Here is a 20,288-nt window from a genome sequence, read left to right as displayed (position 1 = left end):
AAATGTGTAAGAAAGAATCAAGTAATTTATTCTATCACCTTATCATGCCTAAGATTTTTTTTTCTAAAAACTGATTATAGTAGTTAACCCATACATTTTACACTTCACCAGCATTTTCTCAGCTACAGAAGAAAAGTGTCAAAGAACGCAAAGAAATGTGGCATAGTCTTGAAATTTGCTAGTCGTACAATGAAGTACAACATTACTATCAAGTCCTTCAAAATACCATGTTTCAGATAAGGGGAAGATGGCTCAGTCTCACGCTGAGAAACTCCAACAAGCTAACTTACTCCATAGCAGAAAGGTCCATGTCCACCTCTTCTCCATTCATCAGTGGAATCTTTTTCTTCTTATTTCTATTAAAAAAGAGAAAATAGTAAAAAAATAGTGTGCTGGTTTTGGCTGGGATAGAGTTAATTTTCTTTACAGTAGCTAGTATGGGGTTATGTTTTGGATTTGTGCTGAAAACAGTGTTGATAATACAGGGATGTTTTGGTTGTTGCTAAGTGGTGTTTACACCAGTCAAGGACTGGTCAAGGGAGGGGGGCGTTCGGAGTGATGGCGTTTGTCTTCCCAAGTAACGGTTAGGCATGATGGAGCCCTGCTTTCCTGGAGATGGCTGAACACCTGCCTGCCCATGGGAAGGAGTGAATGCTTTGTTTTGCTTTGCCTGCGCAGCTTTTGCTTTCCCTATTAAACTGTCTTTATCTCAGCCCACGAGTTTTCTCACTTTTACCCTTCCAATTCTCTCCCCCATCCCACCAGGGTGAGGCGGGTGGGGGGGGTGGGGTGGGCCGAGAGTGAGCAAGCAGCTGTATGGTGCTTAGTTGCCAGCTGGGGTTAAACCACAACAAATAGGTATTTAAAAACTTACCATACTAGCAAAGATATGTTTATAAATGGAGCTTAAGCCTGCAAAAGTGTTCTGTGTATTTCACCACACCGAAAAATAATGCTCTCTCCAGCAAAAACATATTCATGAAGTCGAGCTGTGCATCAGTTTTGTTCAAATAATCATCACCAATACTTCACATTGGTTTAAACCAGACTCCCACCATTTTTACAATTACACATAAGCATACAACTTTGAGAAGCAGAGGTCAAAGTAGTTATTAAAATGCATTAGGAAACTGAGAGAATCTATTCGGGACGTATGTTACTATTCTTGCTCATTAGGTTTAGTGAACAGCCCTGGCACTCTTAACAGAAAAGTAAACTATGCAAGTGCTTCATTCATATATCTTCACTTGAGGTACTCCTCTGGCCTACAGTTGTCTTCCCTCCAATTTGTCTTTCCCATTCAAAGGCATTTTTAATAATTTGATTAATTAGAGTCTTCATTCAGCTCGTTCTATATAAATAATCTCTTCATAAAAATTCTATAAAAGTTAAGACCTTTACTTATAATTAAGAACTGCATATAAAATGTAAAGTTTCTTGCTGTTCATAAACAGTAGTAAATTCTGTTTTCTCCCCTTACATCACTAGTAAGTCTTATTCAGTAAGATTAACAAAATATAAACACAAAATTTAGAAAGCATATATTTATCATCAATGCACTATATGTTTTCATATATCCTAAAAATACTTGCAGTTTTTATTTTAATTCTTACCTTCTGCTTTTAGAATGGCAAGGTATATCATGTTTAAGACTGTTTTCTTCAATCTGCAATGTATGGTTGAATGATCCATCAAGTTCTTGCACCGTCACTTTAAGAGGACCCTTCACATTCACAAGATTATGTTATTAACATTAAAATTATGCTTATTAATGTATACATCATACTTGTACGTGTATGTAAAATGTGGAAAATTGACCTTACCACATATTTCTGAGTCCCAGGAGATGTGTAGTCTTGTTTTATTTCCAATTCCAATACATTCCGTTTTCTATTAAATGCAAAGCTGCCATAAAATTTTACCACTCCACTCTGATCCCTAATAAGCAGTATAGGAACTCTAGTGCACAGTGCAGTAGTTATAAACAAAACATAATTCTCAATGTTTTCACTCTTTATACTTGCTTTATACTTCTTTATTCCTAGAATTTCCTATCCCAAGAAAATCAGGAAATGAAAACACTAATGTTTGTTCATGAACTTTCAAAGATTTGTTTTTTTTCTTTAAACAGTTCTTTAATGTACAATCATGTACCTTACAGAGAAAATCTGAAGTACAAAGAAAATTATCCAGTAAGAAAAAAGTCATTATGAAAAATTGTATTGGACCCCACCACATCCAATGTCCTTGGTACGCTCCCTGCGAAAGTAATTGAGTAAGATTTCAGTAATTTCAGTAAGATTTTATTTCAATATGATTTCAAAAAATATGTTTTATTATATACTTCAGTTAAATAAAACTTGGGGGAAAATGTAGACGTTAGTTTCTGTTTTATACCCACAGTACATTTAGCTCAATTATTTTATTGCAGTTTGAAAAACTGCATCATTGTGAATACTCACATCTCTGTGTGTGTATATATATACACACACATACACACATGAGTTCACATATACATGAAAGTATATGATATGACTGATAAAAAGTAATGATCTCACTCTGCATTTTTATCCCAGGCAACGATTTCTTCAAGTCAACTGTTCCTGTGAATAACTTCATTCATTATTTGTATGACAGCCATTACTACACTTTATTTCTAGTAAAACTAAAACACTAGAATGAAGTATTTTAGTTTAGTGCATGCTCCCAACAAGTCTCTGACTATACAAGAGAAAAGCAGGGAAGGAAAACCTGTTCTTTCATGTCCTGACATTTAAGGGAAGAGCTGCCAGATTCAAAGAGGCTTATCATCGTACATGCATTATTAACTTTTCTCCCGAAAGACAGTCATTTGGCTAGATACCTCAGACTGATTCTGTTCATGGTGGTTGCCTTCATAAAGGTCTGTGACTTTGTCATCAGGTACAGCTTAAGGCATTTTTAGTGGTTTCTTCAGCACAAGGTTTAAAGCCAGCATCAACACAGCACTCTTTAGTAGCTTAAGATAGTGCTGGTTAATAGTAATAAGATACCCTCCCAAACAATACAAAGGCCTGCTGTGGTCTTACAAGGTGGAAAATCTACTATCACAGGTGCAACAGTGTTTGAAGCATGGTAGGGAGGTTGCAACCATAGGATTAAACACAAGTTACAGTCAACATGATCAGCGTTGGGGCCAAATTCCAGAGAAGCTGAAAAATCCCCAAATCTGAGAGTTACAATTCTTCCTTGCTTACAGAACAGACATAGTTAAGATTCACCCAGCTCAGATCATAATGCTGACATTTAGGTATAGCTGCAGTGTGGATATATGTACATATAGAACCCCTATTTTCCTCAAGTGCTTAGCACAGCTAAGTATGGAAATTAGAATAATGTGTATTTATGCTTTATGAATACTTTTGATGCAGATAAAATACTAACTTCTCATATTACTCTATAAATATTAATTATACAGTGTTTTTTAGTTGGATATTGAGAAAACAAAACCTACTTTTGTCTTCTGTTAGAACAGTAAGGTATGGTTTTGCTGCAGTCATGTATGATTTTAGCCTGCAGTCACATTAATTAAAACTACCAATTAAACCTGTTAAATGGAGCAAATTCAAATTTGCCCTCCTATCGATCCAAAGTAAGAAATCCTAGTTCTTGGCTAATACCACTGAAATCTGAAGAATCAACACACAGAGGTTTATTTTACCTTAAATTGTAATATTAACACAAGCTATCAAGCTATTAAATGTTATTGTATTTTAAACTATCAATCTGTGCTTTAGGTTACTTATTTCTTGGTGATTTACTGGAAATCTCATCTTAAAATGCACCAGACTATAGCATTTTCCATGTCAGACTTCAGCATATTTCTATGGGCAGTGTCCTCTGGAATCCCTTTAGTATAATTTGGCCTTAAGTTGCAGCAGAGTTCTTGTGCTTCTTTCAAAGTAAAACTTAAAATCATTAAATCCCTTCTAGTAAAGAACACCCAGAAAAGCTAGCATACTCTAAATGTCTATGAAAGGAGTGTGAACCTGTGGCTTACATCTATTTCTAATTTAAAGAATAATGTACTTAACTGTTTTAAAGCAGAGAGACTTCATACCTTTCTTCACATTCCTTTAATAGTGCCAATTAAAAAACAAATTCATTCTCCATATTAACAATCCAGACCAAGAATAAAAAGGATACACCCACTGCTTTATTAAAGGTTGGATGTCTTTGCCAGAGACATTTGAGATAGATTTCAAAAACCCAGATGTGGAAACCAACATCTGACTCCACATGTGTGACTGGAACTTCTGAGATGAAGCAGTGCTGGCCAGACTCAACAACTTGTTGAAAACCTAAAATGATAAAAAGTGATTACTTTCACTAAATACTTAAATATATAAAATAAGCTTTTCTGTTTAGTTGCAGCTGAATTGCAACCAAAGGCCAATAAAATAATTCTCTGATAACTGGCCTCAAATAAAGTCTTTCAAAATATAGACATTTCAGAAAATTATTTGTTTGTCCATATCAGAAATTATTTGCAGACACGAAGGTATTTTTACTTAAGGCAAACCATCCACGAAGATGAGAAAAGCTCTGAACCCCCAGCTTCTTAACATGAGAAATGTTTAACAGTAACAAAATTAAACTAAAAATGTCATCTTTGATCATCACTGCTACAGGTACAACTTACCATGCAGCTTTTTAACAAACAGAGTTGAATTCGAAGTGGAATATAGAAACACTTTTTGGCATCCATTTTCTAGTTCTAAGTGCCTCTATACTTCAAAACCGTGTAATTTGTGAGGTTAGTCACTGCAAGCAGGTGTGGCCTTTATTGACTAAATTATAATGCAGAGGGCAAGGGGTGCATTTTTAATCAATTCTTTCCACCTGAGCTTTTTCAAAGAACCAACTTCCTCAAAGTTATATATACATACACAAAATCCATTAAAAGAGCATCAGCTTTCAAAAGTTATCTACAGTAAAACAGATCATTGACTCTATCTGCTTTTTAGAAATAAAAGTCATCAAGTTCTCTGCTTTGCTATTCCTTTTTAAAAATTGCAAAAGAATAATAAAAATATATGTAAGGAAAGCTTTAAAAAAGGTGATCTGCTATATTTTCAACCTGACAACTGCTTATAATAGCTCTAGCACAAGCACGTACATGTTATCCTTCAAAAACCAAAACAAACAAACCAAAAAAACCATCCAAAAGCCTGAAGCTGATAGGAAAAGGTATCACTCCGTTTCTAACTGGGTGTTTGTTTATAGCACCCTGTCTTTTTTTAAGGTATGTCACAAAACATATTCAGTAAAGAACAAAAACTGCAACTCTGCAGAAGTTCAGCATTTCAGAATAAAATGACAATCTTCTATTCAACTGCTTCTTCTAGTATAAAGATCTATGCTCCCTCTAGCACTGAAAATTTTATGCAGTGGAGAGAGCAGAAGCTGGATTCTCATCACTTTCATTATTTGTAATTTGATTAGATTAGCTCACAGCAACACCAGTTAGGGTAAGTAAAACAGGTCCTCAGTGTTAACAACCAATCACAATAACCCAAAGCAATGAAATACCCTAACATTAAAGAGAATATGCAATATATAAAAAGTATTAAAAGTTATGCATGAGGAAAATAGCTAACCTTACCCTAACACAAATGACCTACATTTTATGTTTGTTCTATCCTGCTAAAACTGAAAATACAACGGAATCCTATGATGGCCTGTTTTGTTCTTTCTTAAACACCATTTAATGAATAGAAATGCAACTAAAGACAAGAAGTTGTCTATATTCCACATAACCATTTAAATACCTACCTGTAACATGAACTCCATGCTAATCCTGTTCTCAATCAGTCTCATAACAAGATGTGCTTTACACTGGAACATAGTGTAATATTCCCAGGACAGTGTATGAGGGTGTTTGATAGAAAAATGTAAATGAGATGCAGGGCTGAAAAATAAATAAATAAATAAACCCATCTCTCTATTTTGCATTTTATGGAATGAAACTTAAAATATACTTTAGCAACCAAGATTATAGCTGCACCAACAATTATTTAGGATTTCTTCTACTGCTTTAAATTTGTAAATTATGACATGCTTAAAATGACCACACACTTGCACAGAAAGGTAACAAGGGTGTATGTACCTGGCATTCAGCATACAGTACCTGGCATACAGTATAGAGAATAATGACAGTTAATACATGCTGTGTATTACTGTAAAGACAGTGGTAACAGTAGCAACCAGAGCAAGGAATCTGTGACTTGAGTCTGGAAATTAGTCATGAATTGACATTCTCCCCATTCCACTTCCATTTCAAAGTGATTGTACATAGTGAATATTTTATATTTAAATAAATAATTGTTGCAATTAAAGAAAAGTAAGAGTTTAAAAAGTCACAGCATATTTTCATGTGATGAGCCAAAGGAATTGCTTGTTTCTTATTCTAGTTAGCAACGTTATGCTTTCAATACTTTGGCAAACTGATGTCTTCTAAATCAGATAACATGCCAAGGAAGACTAGGCAGAGCCTCATGTTACAGCTGCCACACTGTTTCCATAACTTGAACTATCTGTGGTGCTCCTTCACACATATCCTTCATGTCTATAAGCAAAATATTTTAAATGGTTTAGTTTCATTCCATATCAGAAGACAAACAAATGGTGAAACTTTTAAAAACAGAACTGATTTCTGGATAGCCTTCATAGCTGTACAGCAATAAAACACCAAAAGACTTAATTTCTATGAGCTTTAAAATTCATTTTCTCCACCAAGTTTTACATTTCAGAACACATTCTGACCTATAGCCCAATTTTAAAGTAGAAAAGTAGCTGTAATACTGTAATTTGAGAAAAATAAGATCTTTTTGCCCCCTTTCAATTATTTGAGAAGTGGAGATAATTAGAAGTCTGACTTTATTTTATTGATGAACCAAGTCTGTGGCAACTGTATATTGTTGTGCTATGTTTTTTCTTTTAGTTCTTTTCACAGGACCTTTGAATTTTCCATGAATGAATAACAAACACCTTAAGACACTGGACCCACACCATGTCAGGCCAACTTCTTCAGAAGTGGGAATCCAGGCTTATTTTATGCTGGTTGGCAGAGAATCACAAACTGGCCCTTGCAACATAGAAAATGCCAGCTACTTAAAATTTCTGGGCTCAAAATTGGATACTTCCCCTGTGATTCTCGCTTACAGATAATTTAACTAAACCATTTCCAGATGGACCAGGCACCTGATTTGTCCAAAGACTTTAGAAGAAGACACTGCAAGACAGAATAAATAATTCATGAATTGTAACCATCAAAGATAAGAGCTATAAGCCTTTATTCTAGTAGCCTCTTTCATGCCAGCTACCTCAGGAAAAGACTGGTCTTCCAGAACCTTCAAAGACCTATTAAAGAAACCATTTTAACTTTGACCAATCTTTCCATGCAGTTGAAAGACGTATGCCAGCAAGAAGCGTTCTACCAGGACAGGACCAGCACTTAGCTCCTTAGCTGCAGCTCTTAAGATTTCAGGAGATGGAAAGAACCAAGGTAGCTGCAACACCTTAATATTTTTTTCCATCCTTCTATTTACTGGGAGACTCCCTTGACTTTACTCATGAATGTCTGTTTAAACATCTTAAGAAGATACAAAAAGAAAAGTATTTCTAAGTTTAAGCAAGGACTACCCTTCTTAGGTATACTGAGTATATGAATAAGAAGTTACTTATGTTTACTACTTGTTGTTTCTAGTTGATAGGCAATTGCTAAAGTTCTCCTTATCAAAATTGTCCTGTTATTTTTGATACTTCTCTATTCCAAGGTATGGAAGGGTTAGCAACCATGAAAGAATTGAAATGCAAGGAGGAAACTGAGGTTGTGGCTCAGACATTATATAATATTTTGGCCTCAGTATAAAACTATTTATCCAGCTTCCAATTATACAGTTGATTGATCTTGGTAAAATTATTTTCTTGAAAATTACAACGAAGCCAGGACACACGTTGTCGGCCTTCTTAAATTTACCAAGTGTTGATTGATTTTGGTACTGGTTACATTATTTAACTGCAAATCAAAACTGAGACAAGTTTGCATTTGACAGTTACATTTTATAGTTCATTCAATATTAATACATTTCTTCTGATTATATGTTTCTTCAGTCATTATACTTCTAAAACTGTTCCTGAACTGGCACCAAATGAGAATTAAAATTAGCAATATGGACCTAAAACCATTGTCAAAGTGAAAATTGAACTAGCTCTTCCACGGAAATTCGTAATGCTCATGCTCTTGAACACACTCTGGTCATTCAACATCAACCTGTCAATATGCTTCCTCCATTTGAAATACAGGTATAAAAATTTCTTGAGGTTTTTAACTTTTACAACAGGGTGGTACCAGCACAATCAGACTGAAGAGAACCAAAATCTGAGAGGGAGAACACAAAACGAAAACGTAACACGCTGTGCTGGTTTTGTGAAGCTTTGTTTTGAAGCTTTCATCCAAACAGTAGTTAACCTATAGTTTCCTTTCTTTCATTTTCCCAAGCTCTGAGATTTTTTCTTTTAAAATAAGTGCTCTGGAGAGCAGTGTTTGTGTTTCACCAGACACAAACAGGAAGAATCTGAGACCTGTGTTTTGCACAGAAATTAATTCATATGCCTGAAAGAATTTTTTTTCCCCAATGATTTCTTTCTATATTCTACTTCTAATTTAGTTGAAAAATGAGATTATTAATTAACTTAATTTTTTTTCACATTATTATTAATTGGGACTGCTGTAATGCAAATATGCTTGGCAGGAAACCATATCATAACAACCAGAACAAAGAAATGCAAAAAATATATTGGAGAGAAATGTTCTAGACATCATTATGAAAATACCTCCCCAAATACAAATCATTTCCCAGAGTCAGGAACATATACTTAATTTACATACAAGGGAACTTTGCAATCTACACAAAACAGCGAGTTGTAATTTATATTTATAAAATATAATTCATCTGATCCTATTAATCTGAATTTAGTCTCTCTGTATAGGAGAGTATGTTGCCAAATTGTAATGCTACCAATTAAAAAGTCTGCCAAGACCTAATTCAGTACCCCAAATTTTCCTTAAAAAAACAGGCATCATCACCAACAGGATGCCTAAAATGAGTGCAGCTAGCTGTAACTTGCTTTTCAGAGGTATATGTAACAAAAGCATCTAGGTACTTGGTCTGCTTCACTACTTGAAAGAACAGGACAGTGAACTAAATCAAAATCCATCATGAGCAGGCAAGCAAAACTGAGTAATGGCTTGGCATGCACACACATACGCAAGCTGCATCTGTGATTGTCCACATCCAGAAAACACGGTAGTTGTTGAGGATTCGACTGCCTGGGAAACTAGCCAATACGTCCTATTCCTGATTTCAGAAAACACTTTCTTCTTTTTTCATCTCTCAAAAATAGATCACTATTCAAATTTTAAATGGGTTATTTGTATACTTCATTCAGTTCTAAATCCAGAGTTTTAATTTTAAATGAACAAAACCTGGATTTGCACACACTTAAAAGCAAGAGAACCACTGCTGCAGACAATTTAGATTGTATTTTCATAATACAGGGGCTTCTGCTGCAGAAAGGACTTAAGAAATTCACATATTCTCCCAGTCCACCTGCACATGCTCGACCTCACAGTTTTGCACATGCTGCACATGAGTTTCCAAAGAGCAACTCTTCGTGAGGCTGTGTCGTAACTAGATTTAATTTATCCAAGAAAAGAAAAACCCAGCAAAAGGTTGTGATTGAAACCTGGATCAACTTACTGATCTGGCTTCTAGTAATACTCTTCTACCTCCAGTTGTTAGCACTACTCAGTGGGTAGTACAGGAGTATCACAAAAGAGGTAAAGGGAAAATTCCTAAGCTAGCAATACTGAAGCTACAGTTACTGGGAAAATACAAACCCAGCCAGTTCACAGTTACCAATGGTACTTCACAGATGACTGATCTAATTTTTTTTTTTCCAATTGATAAGAAATCTCAGTATAAGATTGCAAGGTGGTAACTGAGAGTGGAAAGAAAAAGAGCAAAGAAAAAGAAAACTTATGATACTGTAAAAAGCTGAAAGATTACTAACCACTCCAGAAATAGCTCAGGTCAAAATTTTGGCTCCATATTCTCTCTCATGCTCTTACTAAAAAGTAGTTTCATAACAGCATTAAAAACATTCATTATACTTAATCCCCTTCAAGATTTAAAGTGAAAGAAAAATTAAACAACAGTGATACAATATACTCAAATGTACTTTATGAGACTGGTAATACATGCCTTGGGCAGCTGAAGTTCTTCAGCCTTTGGCCTTGTGCTACACAACACACCCAAGGCATATATTAATGGCCCCATAAAAACATACCCTGTAATGACTTGCAGCTTAAAGAAACATACTTGTCTTTCTCTTTTCCTCCTCCGAATATTGGATGCAGTAAAACTCCACCAGTCTTCAATTCATATGCCACTATTTGATCTAACTCCTAAAAAGTACAACATATGTAAGCAAGCATAATTTTGAAAAGTACAGAAATTTAAAGATGACAGGAGAGCTTTTCATATCATTGTTTAAGCCATACCTCCTAATTAAACTTGTTTACAAACACAAAGAGCATTTTAAAATCCGAGATGTTCCTCGGCACAGCAAACAATAATAAAACAGTCGAAATTAGCAGTAAATACTTGTTCTGGGTCTGGATTGTGGGTCAATCCACAACAATATTTAACGACAATATATCTAAAGAGTATTATTGTTCAATAAATAAGTTGTCTCTGACAAAAAGAAATAAAGGGGATCACCATTGCCTTGCAGTAGAAAGTAATACTGGGTATACCTACACAGTAGACTGCAGCATACAGAAGCTCACCTTGACGCATGCCCAAGCCAGACGGAAGCCGGCTCTGAACTGGAACATGAGTTTGAATTTGTGTGGTACTGTGCCCACATTAACAAGCACTCTTCAAGGCAGGATGTTTGCATGGGCTTACTATCACCCAACAGTCAACATGGTTTGTAATCAAATCGGCTCAGCTTGAGCACAGGGGGAGTGAATCGATGTCTGTCTGCAACCCAATGTTAGTCAAGGAATTTCCAAATGTTGATATGTATTGGTATTTATTGACTCATATTAACTTACACCCTTCATATGCTGATAATACATTCAAAGCAGTAAGGGCAGAACTGGAGACTGTGACAGCAGCACCTCTTAGTTAAATGCTTCCACATAGAACTAACTGATAGGGAAGAACATGAGCAACTATCCAGAAGCAACTTCTGCTGCACGCAGCAGCGAACTCTCAGGCAGACCTTCATCCAGTTCTGCTGTGCTCTATAGCACCCACACCTTTAGCACAGACAGCACATGACTGGTGAGCTGATTGTGCATGAGGCAGATAAGGATATGGTATTGGGTCCCCATGTGGGTAAGGGATGTAAATGGAGCCTATGGGGTTCATAATCTAGTTTTTGGAAGAGGAAGGGTAAGAGAACGTTACGAGTGGCAGCAGAAGAAGATATTCATCTTTCTGTGAATGAATGTTACTGGCAAAGAATGAAGAGTCACTGCTGCTATCACTAGCAAGTACCTGTCTTAGGGCATTACATTTGGAAATGTAAGGTATAGACAGAAATTTCTTTTCCAAGAAAGGAAACCCCTTCAACAGGGATTTTTTACTGTTTCATTATTTCATTTAGTACTTAAATGATACTAAAGGATACCTGATCCACTATTGATCCAAGCTAACACTGGAGCCCTTCTGAGCTATATGGATGGCCATCACAGTATAATAAATTCACCAAACATATCTCCTTATGAATCCCATATTCTATTTTAAGTGTTTAAAAAGTACAATCTTTTTGGACTTTTTCTTTCTGTTTTTGTGCAAAAGCCCAAACAAGAAGAGGAAAACTAATTGCACAGAGAGACAATGAGAATTATTATTCATAAGACAGTCACAGAAACATACTTTGTTTCATATGTTTGGTGGTTTTCCTTGCAGCAAGTGGTAAAAATATTTTAGCTCTAAGTTTTGTCACTACTAAACATTTCTTTAGACTGCAGTGCAAAGCTATATTATATTCTGGTTTTATATTGCAACTTCTTTCATGTAAAATGTCTGAAAGATATAGAAAATACTATTATCAAGTTGTTACCTGTTTAATCCAGTGGCGATACTCGTTAACACCAAATGTTTTTTTCATCCAAAGGCCATAAATATAACCAGAGATTCCCTTTAGCACCCATTCATCCGACCTATAGTAAGAAAGAAGCATGAATTATGGCACTTCAGAAGGTATTTTGTATGGAGTGGTATTTTTGACCAGCTCAAAATAGCCACAAATTTCAGCAGGTTATATAACTTCTCTAAGTCAATAGGAGTCTGATGAGCTGTGAACCAATTTATGTAACTTGGCACCTGGATGGGACCGATGAAACTGAAAAGCCAGTGAAAACTGAACTTTTACCACAGAAGCCCAGATTAAAATATAAAACCAAACTATTTTAGTTGAAACAGTAACAATAAAACAGAGGAAATGGACACTAAAGTTAAACAACTGCTAATCTATAGAATATTAATTTCTTGATAAGCATCTCAATGCAATGCAAAAGATTTGGACAGCAAGTAGACAAAATACCTATCTCACAATTTGGTGGACACCCATTTAAACACCTCTTTTGAGAGCTATGTTCTAAGAGAGAAAAATATGGACAAAAACCACAAAATGATCATGAAATACAACTCTAAACATAAGAATGACATTTATGTATTATTAAGTTAATAAAATAAAGACACAAAACAAAGGGAGTTGTTATGAGGGAGGAAAAATATGTCTTCACAACGGAAGTAGACTAGAAATAAGGAAGAGAGCAAGAGAAATTATAATAGTACAAATACCAATTTAAAAACATGCTGGTTTCTTTTTTTTTTTTAAGCCAAGGATGCTCTGGGACATACACTTTTGCCATGAAAAAAGTAATGGGCTCCTGTCCCTGATATATAAAGTGTATGCAAAAGGCTTTAAAATAAACACTGATTAGAACAGCAAGAGCCAGTTGGGGGAGATTTTCTGAGGGATGGAGTTACAGGCAGCTTACTACCCCAATGAATTTGCCCATTTGACACTAATTTCTCCATTCCCCTCCCTGAATTTCTTTGTAATTTATTAGTTCTGTGCTCCACAAGTACTTCCCATGCAGGCTACACTTCTTCATCCAACATATCTGACAGAAATTTACTGATGATAAAAAAGAGTTTCCCCTCTCAATTTCCAGGTGCCAAAGCACACTACAACATTCAGTAGCAACAATTTCTGAGAGAAGACATGTTCAATCTCTACAGTCTTTGGAACCTTTATAACTCACATTCTCCTCAAACAAAAAAATCCCATGGATTTTCATTCATTGAGCTGGTTTTATTATTCTTTCTTTTTCTTTTTTTTTTTTTGCTTTCTTCTGCAGTTACTGTTTCAGTTATTCTTCTGATAAAATGCAACATGCAAATTAAAATCTCAGTTTCCTAGATTTTCCCCATTTTCTAGAGAGTACAATGGTAAAATACTTACCAGGACATTCTGGATATAAAACATCCAAAGAACTGCTGGGCCAGGGCCTGTGCTAAGCACCTCCTTGTCAGTGGAGTTTCATCTATAATCATTGCGCTGTGTAAGAGATTTGTGCTGGACCCCCATAAAAAGAAAATAACACAATATGAGCACAAGGTCCAAAGAAACAAAATAGAGACCTTGCTTTAAAAGCCAAAACAAATAAAATGAAATAATTCCTTCACTAGTTTTCCAGTGAGATAGTAATATCTTTTTTTTAATACCCTTAGTCCACACAGATCTCCTGCTATTATCATCTATACACAACTCTCTGTGTAAAGCCAAAGTAGCTTGTTTGAACTGCTGAAACTCTTTTGGATTCCTGGTACCCTATCCCAGCTGAAGAAAAATAAAACATAATCAAACTTCTGCACTTAGTTTGATCTTAAATAGTTCAGGCACGATGTTTCTAATTCAGAAAGAAAACCATTGCCAATTTTTTTCTTAAAGAAGATACAAATCCAACATCTTTATAACAGATAAAATTGGAAATGGTGTTAAAAGCCTGCAATGTCAATAAAAGCCAGGCTTTTCAAACTAGAGAGCCCAAAACTCAGGCTATAAAAATAATAAAAGCTTCATGTATTTCCCAATAGTCTTGGATCTAGAGCTTCTAAGCCTGTGGATTTAAAAGGTATAATTTTCTCAAATACTAACCTGAAAATACTCATGGATGCATAAGCAGCTACTTCAACATAAGCTTCATCTACAAAAACAGTCTTGAAGCAGGAGTACGGATAGCGGCAGGTAAGAATCTCCTCATAAAATTCGAATACCTCATGAAGGTATGACGTGGTATGTTTGAGCAATGGGAGAAGTTGTGGTAGGCAAAAGTGAGTCACCTACAAACAAAGGAAAACTTGGTACAAGACTGATGAATATATTTAAATCCATAAATATCGAGTATATTACATAACAGGAAAAAACCCACAACACAACAAAAATATAGCTGCTATAAATTTAAAAGAAAAATGCATTTTTAAGCTGTTATAATGACTATCATGGCAGAAAAGTGCACCAGGATGTCCATCGTAATTGTAAGAGCAACAACAGGAAAATAAGTTTTAGCAGACAATGCACAATAACAATGTCTACCTAGTGATGTCTATCATTTAAAAACACTTGACATTTTTCTTTGATTTTGCAATCCAATGTCTTTTGGAGATAATATTTTTCTTTTATGTGGTAAAGAATTAGCTATTTGCAAATCAGTCAAGCAATGCTACTGCTTAGAAGACTTCTTACAGCTAAAACTACAAGTAACCTTTGATATTACCATTTTTTTCACAATCTTATGATATAGCCAACGACACTGACTTCAGCAGTGACACAGGAACCAAGTTGAGCATGATATATAGCTTTAAGTGAGCTCTACAGAAGTCAAACTCTACAGAAATTTATCAGTTTGGGTTTTTCAAATATCAACAACTGATTTTTTTTTTAAACAACTATTATCTTTCACAAGTGAGTATGTCCCACCAGTGAACATCAACAGAAAACCATTGTTGAGGACTAAAATCTGATATTTGCCTTTGGATCAAGTAAAACATAGCTATTTCCCAGTATTTTCCTATCATGCTTTCAAAAGAAGAATATACAGGCCAGTCTTTATGCTGAACCAGTAATATAATCTGCCTGCCAAGTCCATCCTTACCAAATCTGAAACTACAGATGTAAATATAAACTGGTGGACTTCAACATTATGGCAACAATCTGTTAAGAATGAAAACTCAATGTTAAATTTAGTTCAGGAGCTACTCAACTGTGTAGCAATAATGTTCATCTATTACCAGCAACAGGAGGGGTTTAAAGCTATTTTGAGAAATATGCCATTATCAATTCCAACTAAATTAGCCCCATAAATTCAGGCATAAATAGAATTATTGCTCATTCAAAGGCTTTACTTCGGAGATAAATTTAAATACAGGCATTACTAGACAAGTTTTATCATATAACTGTATTAATGGAGGTCATATCTAGACACACCCATATTTGACCAATATATACTGGCTGCAACATAAAAATAGTCACTAGTTCTTTTAAAAAAAAAAAAGGAGGCCTCTGAAGATTATTACCTCATGCATGTATGGATCAACAAGGATTTCAAAAGGTCCTATCGCCAAGGAGATGTTAGAAGCTGCAGTTGGAATAGTCAGCATGTAATGAAAAGTCTTCTTTCTCATATCATGGGTATATACAGTTTCCACCAAATCTCCATTTGAAACAGCCACCATTGCAGCATCTACAGTATACTCAAGTTTCCAGGTACACAACTCAGAATATGAATCAACACAAGGAAACCAAAATCTAGGGAAGTTAGGATTGGGGGAAAAATGGTTAACAATTATACTTCTCTTTTTCACAGATAATTTTTCTCTCAAGTTCCAAACAATATTCTTAAATACTTTGCATGTTGACATACTGACTCCTACCATACATTAATTTTATAAAGCACTACAAGTTTCTTTGCCATTACCTCCTGCTGAGCTATAAAGACTAGAAATCCTAACTACTAATCATTAGATGCTACTTCACATCGGTAAGCTCCTTTCAAGCACAAATTAAGTTTTAGAATTTTTCAAAATTACAATAATTCAAAGAAATTATTTGTCTTTCCTACACTTTGAGATTAAATAGGAAATACAGTCTAACATTCAAAGATAGTTTTCTTACCTTGTAGAATTTTGATAACCACATGAAAAGACATGAGCCCCTCTTTCTGCCATGCTGCCCTCCATGTTGGGTACTACAAAATGAAGGCCTCCTTTTGGCTGGTCCAGAGAAAAGTTTATATGCACCTTCAGGACTTTTAACTCTGCCATACCAAGACCGAAATTAGAGTAAATATATAAAAATGACATGAAAGCTATTTTAGAATAATCATTCAGTTCTGGACTCTTGGTCTTTCAAGATTATGTGTTTACTTCATTCTCATGGACCTTCAGGTCGACTTACAAAGCACAGCTCAAAAGCTTACAAAACCAAGACCTCTTAAGCTTAACTTACAGGCTATGAATTTATAAGAAACTTTATTAATTAATAGAAACTGCAATTGGAGTTACATTTCATCTTCCAACTGCCCAATAGTAAAGAATCTTTATACAGTGATTGTAGCCTAACCATGATCTCCTTTGTACCTTGCTGGAATAATTTTCTACAAAAACTGCATGTAACAGGCACATTCTTAAAAGACACGTTATTGTCATTTGCAGTTTCTTAAAACCTCTTATTATAGTTAAAGGTTTTCCTGTAACTGAAATGTCTTTGCTTTGGTTTAGTTTCACAGAAATCTCACCTATGAATAGGCTGGCAAGAAAAGAAATTCAGGCATATGGTGAAATTTATTCAACAAGTCTCCCCATATTTTGGCATTCAAACTTTGAAAAGAAAAATTATACAAATTATACCTGTTTGAATATTTTCCCTTTTAGGCTTGCAAGTAACACAACAGGAACTTAAACAAAAATTAAAATAAACAAAAGTGTCTTTCCCATTAAGGTGTATCTGACAACACTGTGTGAGTCACTTCCATGATACAGTTGTTTTTTCTCTCACAGGTCTCAAATTCACAGGAAAAACTGATAAAACCATATAAGAAAACCAATACAAGAAACTAATAAAATCCATGTAAGAAAATAATCAATGTTGGAGAGTAATTTATTTAAAAAGTTACTGTTCCAGGATCTAGTATACCAGTTTATAAAGTAGCCTACTTTTCACTATTGGATCAGTTTTAAATCAACCATTCTTCAAAGTGGGAGGGGAAAAAAATTAACATAGCTTTTTAAACAACACATATATAGGCACATCCTTGTAAATACTTTTCTTTGTTGGCTCATGTATATTGTAAGCAGCTTCAGTTATAATTTAGCACCCAAAATACTCCATTACACCCACATCCTCATGTATACTTCTGGGCTTATGACCACCCAAGAGTTTATTTGTAAACGTTGGTGAGAAACCTTGCAACCATTTCTGCATATTACCAAGAAGTGCACAGGTATTTTTTCAGACTTCAGCTGGAAACATATAGGTGAGGAAAAAGGAAACAGTAATCACCATTTCATAATGCAATGCTATTTTTATTTACTTAAATCTACTATCTTCCTATGCAAACTCGTAGCTAACAACTCTATGGCATCTTTAATTCAGCTTTCAGTATGGTCTCTTTACTTTACCATCGACATGTTTCCACAGCTCCGAGGGAACCTTAATGCAGAGTTCTCCATTTCCAGCATCTGGGTCCACAGCACTGACTGCAGCAGCATAGGCATTGGAAAAATAGTTGAGATTCCTCCTGTCAGAAATACCCAGTTAATTCTTAAAGTACATGCTGAACTACAAAAAACAACTTCTGAAGTTATAGGATTTCTATACTGAATTTCATGGTACATGTTCAACCAAGTATTTTGTTGTGTTGTTAAAAGAGTGAAGGGAAAAAGGAGGAGTAATGATTAGATTTCAAAAACCAGAACTTAAAACTAGGCTGTTATAGAAGTGATCCATGATCAAAGAGACTTAAGCAGTAATAATCCCCAGTAAATTAAATGAGAAATGCTCAGTGCTCTTCACTTCTCAGTAAGAGTAATATTTACGCTTATTGGAATAGAAATTAAAAATTCTTGGTTTGGAAAATTTTGGATTAAGTTTGTATGTTTATTCTAAAAGTCTGTCTTGAAGATCTGCCTCCTCATATATTGCAGTGTTGCTTTTCCAAATGTAGTAAGATTTTAGCTTGGCAATGGTATTTTTCCCCCTCTTAGCTTGACGGATAGGAATAGTTTTATTTTATGCTCTTTTAAATATCACAAAATACTAGATGCTAGAGTTTTGGCTTTAATACACTAAACCACAGAAATACGTATTATACATTTTAGTCCCTAGAAACAATTTCTTTGAAAATGTTACCATCATTCATTTATTTAGGATGCAGACACAAATTTTTGTAATCAGGTTTGAGCTGTTCAAGCTACTATATATTAGCTGCTAATTGACTGCACATTTCATTCCAAAGTAATACCATTACTTCAGTTATGGATTAGATTAACTGAAACGCGCAGGAACATGCATGTGTCTGCTATTACAGCAGTTACGAGCAGGACGTTTTCTTCTTATTATTTAATGTGATTACGTCCAGATACTGGAGGACTGACCAGTCAAGTTCAAAAATAACCTTGGTTTTGCATCTTCATACTACAGCTTTTATACTTTTTCAAAATGGATTTTTAAACTCTGTAAAACATGGAAGCAACACCTTTCTTAATTCTAATCCTCTAATACAAAGAGTTCTTCAAAAGCTTGCACAATTCTATACGTGAAGAGAAAGTGTTTGAATTACTGATCACCTTTTTTTCCAGAATTTTGAGCATTTAGGTGCGTACCACTGATGAATCCAACCACTGTGGGGGCAGAGCCGCAATCAAGCATAAAGCTGTCTGCAGCATTACTGCACCACAATGGAGTAAATTAACTTTTGGCTGTGGCCTCCACTCTTCCATGGAATCTAAAGTCCACACAAAGCAGACATGATCTCATTTCAGGATTTTTCTTTCATCTAACCATTCTCTATTCACCACCCACAGAGAAAAGAGCATTCAACCCAAATTACAGTACCTCACTTGGAAGAATGAAGGGTAATTAACCATGTAGGATCATCCTATAAGTCTAGGTATGTCAAACACCATGCTTATATTCCTAGCCTTCCACATCTAAAAAACTTTGCTAAAACACTGAAATATATTGAGAACATATTTTCATGCAGTTCTTGATCTTTGGCAACAACAGTGCACAAATTCCCTGGCACCACTACCAAGACTGAGAATGTTAGGAGCAGTAAACTCGTCTACTTTGCTTGGAAGCTTCTGAAAATAGGACATGAATAGTAAATGGGAGCATATGAGCACAGAAACACCCAAGTCCCAAGTTTCAATACATAATCATTTTTTCCTTTTTCATAGCTGAAGTGTATCTAAAGATAGGATATAATGCCAACAAGTTTTAAAAGCACAAGGTTGAATTTGTACACTGGAATATACTGTAACTTCAGCTATGGTTCCAGAACAATTCAAACCAACTTAAACTCCAGCTGATGTGCTGTCTCCTAGTCTCAGCCACACATTCCTACTCCTTCACTAAGGAGACTACTGTTCATCTGACCCTGCAGTGATGCAGCTGAAAGTGCCAAATGGAAAAAAAAAAAAAAAAAAAAAAATCTTTTTTGCAGACAGCTTTCAGGTGGTTTAGCTCCCTGATCTGACATACTGAGGGATCAAAGAAGTGCTGCTACTGAGGCACGGGAGACTGCAAATAGGATCATAACCACCCCAACCCATCTTGCTTTAAACTGTCTTCAAATGGCATCCTAGGAAGGCAAGCAAATACCATTGGAAAAACTATCTTTTTTTTTTTAAAGACTGCATGACTAAAAACTATCTTTGTAATTAAAGAAACTAGCAACAGAAAACAACAGTAACATTGTTAGATTGTAAAGTCTCAAAGTTTTTAATCTAAACTGGTTCTGAAAATTCACAATTACTAATAGGGGATCCCTGTCCAATACACCAGTGAGAATTTGTTCCAAGTTTGAGGATCGTGATGAGCTTGTGGTTACATTTTAAACATCAATGGGTTCATAGACAGGAAAAGGTTATGATTTTATA

General features: G+C 35.1%; 1 protein-coding gene across 3 annotated transcripts in view; it reads right to left on the bottom strand.

Moving 5' to 3' along the window:
* Positions 1 to 20,288, bottom strand: part of TAF2 (TATA-box binding protein associated factor 2) — a 64,176-nt gene that overhangs the window by 33,561 nt on the left and 10,327 nt on the right. For 2 of the 3 annotated variants that reach the window (XM_072851978.1, XM_072851976.1), the window contains exons 4-15: positions 17,808 to 17,926; positions 16,303 to 16,444; positions 15,705 to 15,936; positions 14,287 to 14,471; positions 13,591 to 13,704; positions 12,181 to 12,280; positions 10,425 to 10,510; positions 5,815 to 5,950; positions 4,186 to 4,340; positions 1,824 to 1,938; positions 1,614 to 1,723; positions 291 to 356 (exon numbers count right to left, since the gene is read on the bottom strand). In XM_072851978.1, coding sequence (XP_072708079.1) covers positions 291 to 356; positions 1,614 to 1,723; positions 1,824 to 1,938; positions 4,186 to 4,340; positions 5,815 to 5,950; positions 10,425 to 10,510; positions 12,181 to 12,280; positions 13,591 to 13,704; positions 14,287 to 14,471; positions 15,705 to 15,936; positions 16,303 to 16,444; positions 17,808 to 17,926 — 1,560 coding nt within the window. The remainder of the gene's footprint in view (positions 1 to 290; positions 357 to 1,613; positions 1,724 to 1,823; positions 1,939 to 4,185; positions 4,341 to 5,814; positions 5,951 to 10,424; positions 10,511 to 12,180; positions 12,281 to 13,590; positions 13,705 to 14,286; positions 14,472 to 15,704; positions 15,937 to 16,302; positions 16,445 to 17,807; positions 17,927 to 20,288) is intronic. The other variant, XM_072851977.1, reaches the window with a different exon arrangement.

The sequence above is a fragment of the Ciconia boyciana genome, chromosome 2 (assembly GCF_034638445.1).
Source record: "Ciconia boyciana chromosome 2, ASM3463844v1, whole genome shotgun sequence".
NCBI classification, from domain to species: Eukaryota; Metazoa; Chordata; class Aves; order Ciconiiformes; family Ciconiidae; genus Ciconia; species Ciconia boyciana.
Note: the sequence above shows the minus strand (reverse complement) of the source record. Positions and strands in the feature narration are given on the sequence as shown.